Below are 6,492 nucleotides of genomic sequence, written 5' to 3'. Positions count from 1 at the left end.
TTTTCTCTTTTCGTTTTATTTTGTCATAATATGTATTGATAATGGTAAGTGAAAGCTAACATACTTATTTTGATTTCATGATGATTTCAGTCTTTTGGACATTTGGTATATTTAATTATTTTTTGTAAAGTTGAACCTGGTACATAGCAATAACACTACCGCCTAATAATGGTTTTCTGATTGAGTTTTTGTTAATTCATAGATTAATATCATTGAAAATTTTCTCACTTAAATTTTCTTTCATGAATTCCTTTTTTTTAGTTTAAATTTAATTAGTAATCAATATAGTGTTTTAATAAGTGACGAATGAAAGTTGAAGAAATATGTTCAAATGTATTAGAAAAGGAATGTTACAGCTTACAATGCTGTTAAAGTGAAGCTATTCATCGCATGTGCAAATTATAAATTGTAAAACAAATAGAGTTATAAATATGACTCTATTTAATAAATGGTACTCCAATGAAACATTTTAAATGAAAATAGGTCCTAAACTGGGTTTTTTTTTTTCCTCCATTTTTGCAGAACAAATAAATTCCTTTTATTTTCGGATCTGTATACAATTCAATTTCATCTTCTTTGAACCACCATATATGATCCATCGAGTCTTAAAGAGTATATTCAGACTCTGTTAGAAGTTAGTACTTTTTGTTAGTTGCCAACAGCTGAGCACTCATAAAGTCTATTTTCCATAAAGTTCAAATTAATTAAAATGATGACTTAACGTAGTTTTTACTTTCTACCATCTTGTTGGATGACTGTTCAATGCTCAATAAATAAAAACGCAAATTGTCGAAAAGAGAAAAGAAAAAAAAAAAAAAAAAAAAACCTGATCATAGTTAAATCAAGAGTGTGCCATACTAGAGATGTTCACGGGTCAGGTTGGTTCAAGTTTGGGTGAAATGAGAACCAAACCAATTGAATTGTAATTGGTTTGTATTGGTTTGATTTGGTTTTACATTTTTTTTGTGGGTGTATCTAAATCAAACCAAACCAATTAAAAATAAGTTGGTTCAATTCAAATAATTAGATATTGATAAAACAGAAATTCAAAAAAAAGAATTGAAAAATCAAAAATTTTATTTTAAAAATTCTATAAATATAATAAACATGTAAAATCAATAAACAAGTCAACAATATTCTAACAATATCAAAATACTCATAACAATCTGCAATTATAGCTAAATACTAAAGTCATTATCATAATGAAAAGTCTAAACACATTAAAATCCAAACTAAGGAACGACGGCGATGCTGTTGGAGAGAAGACGAGGCTACCAGAGAAGATGACGCTGAAGACCAAACACTAGATAGATACTCTTAAAGTGTTGCGCTTGTGAGAATATAGTGCGAATAAATTTGTGATGTTATAATGTCTAGCGTTGAAGGCTGTCCGATTCGTCTAAAAAAAAAAAAAAAAAAACATAAGAATCAAGACTTAGCAACACTATAGCTCATCATAATTCGCCAATTCCTTTTCCTAGTTCTTGTATTATTTTTTCTTCATTTAAGAGTTCCATACGCAGTAGTTATTGATTTCAATGTAGTCCCTACAAAATGCTTGATCAAAGCCCAAAGGGCCAGTTTTGCAGGACCAAAATTCCATTCTGAAAGGGTCCGTCTAACCCAAAAAATGAAAGAAAAAAGACGGTCTGAAAGGTTAGGAGTAAGTAAAAAGGATCATTTTTCATTCACCATGGATAATCAAAGTGTACCAAACCATGAATCAAAATCATCTGTTACTTTAGACTTGCTTTCAGAATGTGAAGATTGTCCACTCTGGAGAACAGACTTTTCTTCCCGTGGCCTTACTAAAACATTTGGATTTGTCAAAGTAGATGTTTCCTCTAGCAAGTCATCAAGTACATCATCTAAACTCGCACTACTTGATGCAGTTTTTGGAGCAACTGACTCTCTTTTTGAAATACCAGGAGGATCCACCTTAAAGGCCCCCAATGAAACAGATGGGGTATTAGGTTTATAACCTTGGGAATCTAGAATCTTGGTTTCGCTAAGCGAATCTAGAAGCATGTCGAGTTCCTTTTCTGCATCAGCTGCCTCAAATGTTGAGTGCTTGCGTCTTGTATCTTCAGCAGGAAGTAAATTAGCTTCCACACTTGGAAAAGATGCTTTACTTTCATGAGAACTATCAACTTGTTGAAATTGAATATCGATGTGGTTCACAGAAAGTGGAAAGTCAGCGGAAAAAGTACATGCAGCATGGCTGCTGCCAGAGGGAGTAGATGATGTAAACTGATCTATAGCTAAAACATCCGAATTTACTTCTTTGGACATAAGATTGCCTAGTTCACTGTCCTCTGTATTTTCCAGTTTATAATTTTCTTCATTGCTTCCTTCTGCCAACCCTTCCATGCTCTGTAAAATAAACCACGTTAATGCAGCATAGTGGAATTTGCAGACTGCTATAATGTAAGATTTCAACATTAACTTGTCTCAACTTATTCAAATGTAGAACAAAGATACTTGGACCTATTAAAAGTAAAATCCCATGTAAATAATGAAAAGTTATTTAAAATTCTGCAAAGATATAGTCAGCAACAAATAGAGAGTGAACATACCAGTTCAGTTGGTAACAGGTCAGGCTCAATGAATAATCTCTTTGACAATTCAACTTTTGCAAGATTTTCAGCTAGAGCATGCAAGTTCAGTGAAATAAATGATGCCTACATGAAATCCCAATTCATGGTAAGTAAAGCAACACTATGATTGGTGGACCGCATATATGCCAAATATTCAACTATAGATTGTGGAATGTTTCATGGGCAAAACTTGATAAGAATAGCATAATTACAATTCCCCCGATAATAATAATTTGCAGAATAAATATTAGTTGACAAAGCACTAAAAAGTGTGACAAAACTTTCAAGTTGAACAAGCACAACCAATAAAACCCAAATAAATTGCTCTATATTGTGGCACTGTAGAAGCTAAAAACACTAGTTCTAATGATAATAAGTATCTTATAACAACTTTAGCCTGAATCATATGATATAACAACAATATAGGAAGTAACTACAAAATTCACCATGGTAATTTCAGAGATGCTAATTCATCAACGACGTAATCACAAGTTCAAACAAACAATGATATTTAAAATTATGGATGCAAGTACCAAAAGAATAACATAAAATAAAGAAATATAACAAAACTTTTTCAACCAGTAAGGTAAAACCTTTGTCATAAGCTTAGTTCACTCAACTCTCTCAACCGCATGTGTTATTACGAAGTTCGCTAGGATGGCTGAGTTAAAACTAAAACCAACCTACTTTGCTATTGAAGCCACAAATATCAAGAACATATCACAATACAAGATTTTATACATCAATTAAGTATATCTGTCTCTATTTTTCTCAAAGCGGGAGGATGAGCACAAAAGCCAGCACTATAAAGTTCTTCCAATACTTTATTGTAAAAAAATAAAATATAAAAACACCAAGCATTCATCAAGTTTTAAGCATTTAGAAGGTAAGGTGTATGCAGCTGCCTTTATATATTCTTGAATAAAAAATATGATCATAACCATCTCCTCAACAGCAAGAAAAATATTATTCAATATGTGCAATATACTGATCTTATAATCTCATTAACATCAAAACAAGTAAAGTGACCAAATAAATTACCTCCTGATATGCACCTGGTTTTTCCTCTACCACAAAGTTATCATCTCCAATCCACGAGACAAATCCCTCTCCCCTAACCGCAAGCATAGACCCTAATCCCACATTGAACTCACCTGAAAAATAAATAAATAATCATAAAAGAAATACAACATTTAGATTAATTCAACAACAAAACAATATCAATCTCACTCGAAGTCTCAATGTTGAAAACACTTTCGAGCAACAAATCCAAAATTTTGTACCAGGAAGTGTCCTCCAACAAAGGCAAACACCCTCCAAGCTTGCATTAAAACATCAATGGATACAAAAATTCCAGAAGGTTTAACAGTTCAATAGCATTAAATAGGCTAGAAAAGCTTAAAATTAAATAAATAAAATTGAGCCTTGAAAAGTGCAGGGCACAAAGCAAAACGCTTAATTAATCTACAAAAAATTGTTACAATCTCAGTCGAATTCTCAATGCCTCAAAAGCTTTATCTTCCAAAGCAGAAAAAGATCGTACCAGGAAGAGTATCATCCAGAGAAGGCAAACCCTCCAAGCTTGCATCTGCTTGAGACCGAGCCTCATCAACAAGGTGCCTAAAATCTGCACCTTTACTTTTCGGTAAAACAGCACCATCGTTGGGTGCTTTGGTCGCACCTTCAGCAATCACAGAATCGATTTCTTCATCTTCATCGTAGTATCGATCCCAATTGTTCGGGAGTGCAGAAGAAGCACGAGAGCTAGAATTGCGATTCACAGTGGTTCCTTTCTGGTTCAGTTGCTTCTTTCCAGATCCAATGATGTCGTTTGAGACATCAGAAGATGAAGACGGAGATGATTGTGATGCTGTTGGGGTTTTGTGCTTATGGTGAGGCTTTTTGGTATGGTGTTGTGTGTGAGCTCGCTTTGATTTTGCTAACGACTTCACATCCATTTTTGAACTTGAAAAACAGTAATTAACTACTAATACGATTCATCATTGGGTTTTATGTGAAAGATTTTCGATTATTGGGAATAAAGTGGGATTGATTTGGTAGATTAGGGTTTAGAGATGGCTTGAATATTGGAGCGCAAGTTCTAGTTCCGGACTCCAGATCCACTGTTACATTCCAAGTAAAGTTTTTAACTTTAGAATTTCTAAAAATTAAGTACTAATCAAGCTCAATTGCTTGACAATCAAGATAAGCACTCCAAGAGAGGAATTCTTGTGATATAAGAAACAAAAAAATGAATTCAAAGACTTAGAATTGAGAACATAATTAGTGAGAATCAATACACACTGATCATATTATTTTGAACTAAAAACTGAATCACACTTCCAAATACAAGGTCTGCACTATATATATGGAAGTTATTGACCTGAAGCAGAATAACTAACTAATCAAGAGTCTAACTGCTCTTCTTTCACTCTTTCTTGAACCAAATCTTGTTCTATTACATTTGTATCCTCAATACTAATCAAGTATTCAACAAAAACTCATAATCCAAAAACTTCTCAGCATCCAAAACCATCCAAAGCCAGAGAATCCAAAAACAGAAAACTAAGCAAAGAATACACACTCAGCATCCAAACTAAATTCAGAATCACATCAGCAACAATCCCAACTCAGACCACAAAAATATTTCAGAAAATCAGCAACTCAGAATAACAAAATTATTAGAAAATTTAACAAAACACCATCATCCATCATCCATCAAATTTTAACAAAATAAGCAAAAATGAACAAAAACAGAAAAATCAGCAACTCAGAATCAGATTTCAGCGACTCAGCATCAGGAAAATTAACAAAATAAGAAAACATAAATTGAAGTAGCTTTGCTTACGGCGTCGAGGGAGGAAGAGAAGTGACGGCGAGGGAGGACGGAAAGTGAGCTTGGACAGAGAGAGGGGGGATCGAAGACAGAGGCTTGACGCGAGAGAGAGAGAGCGAGAGAGGGGGCTCGACGACGAGGACAGAGCCACGAGTTTAGGGCGGGCTTGACGACGAGGACGGAGGCGGCGACGCCAACAGCAGTTCCGAGCATACCTGGCGACGCGAGGAGAAGGGATCCAGGACAAGAGGATCGACGACGGCGGCCTGGACGCTGGCTGAGGAGAAGAGTTCGTCGGCGACAGCGGCACTGGGCGCTGGCTGCTGCTGCTGCTGGCTGGGCTGGAGCTCAGAGAGAGAGTGGCTGCTAGGGTTCCGTTTGTGAGAGAGAGAGAGAGTGAAAAGGGGGGTTATGTATTTTTTTTTTTTAAATTAAAAACCGAAATCTTTAAAAAACATCCGTCTGGTTCAATCAGTCCATCGGTTAACCGCCGATTCGATCCCTTTTTTATCGAGTTTTTGTTAGATAATTTTTCACTTCAATTGAACGAGTTCGAAGATCAGTTCCTAATTAATTTGATTGAACCGACTGATTTGGTTTAGTTTTTAGAACTATGATATATACACACATGTGGAGGGATCCAAACGTTGTTAGGACATGGGACGATAGTAATGAGATAAAGTTAGATATATTTGTATACAAAGATGATCAGTTCACTCGTCTACTTAAATAAATATTGAAAATTTGAATTTTATCTTATGTATGCAGTAATTCATTGGTTAGTGATATATCTTTACATGAAATTTTGATCCACAATGAATTAATTCTTAATCTGTCGAGTTAAAGAATACCATAGTATATTCAATTATGTTAAATACAACTAAATTTTCTAAGCTGACAAAAAGTAAATAAGTATGCATGTTATAGATTATTTATTACATTTAAGATTGAAAATATGTTCATCGGATAATGTCTAGCATTAACAACTTAAATCAATTACATGTTTAATTCATCATTTGAGATTTTAGCAAGATTCTAAAAAATGGATCGGATTAATCG

At 34.3% G+C, this 6,492-nt stretch overlaps 1 protein-coding gene across 1 annotated transcript; it reads right to left on the bottom strand.

The window, feature by feature from the left end:
• Window positions 1-1,664: 1,664 nt before the first annotated feature.
• LOC112737723 (uncharacterized) lies at window positions 1,665-6,024 on the bottom strand. Its single transcript, XM_025787782.3, has 5 exons — window positions 5,446-6,024; window positions 4,141-4,720; window positions 3,639-3,751; window positions 2,577-2,681; window positions 1,665-2,373 (listed from the first exon to the last, which is right to left on the bottom strand). The coding sequence occupies exons 2-5, from the start codon at window positions 4,553-4,555 to the stop codon at window positions 1,702-1,704; spliced, it is 1,305 nt and encodes a 434-aa protein (XP_025643567.1). The 5' UTR covers window positions 4,556-4,720; window positions 5,446-6,024; the 3' UTR covers window positions 1,665-1,701.
• Between the last annotated feature and the right edge of the window lie 468 nt (window positions 6,025-6,492).

The sequence above is a fragment of the Arachis hypogaea genome, chromosome 13 (assembly GCF_003086295.3).
Source record: "Arachis hypogaea cultivar Tifrunner chromosome 13, arahy.Tifrunner.gnm2.J5K5, whole genome shotgun sequence".
Taxonomy (NCBI): Eukaryota; Viridiplantae; Streptophyta; class Magnoliopsida; order Fabales; family Fabaceae; genus Arachis; species Arachis hypogaea.
Note: the sequence above shows the minus strand (reverse complement) of the source record. Positions and strands in the feature narration are given on the sequence as shown.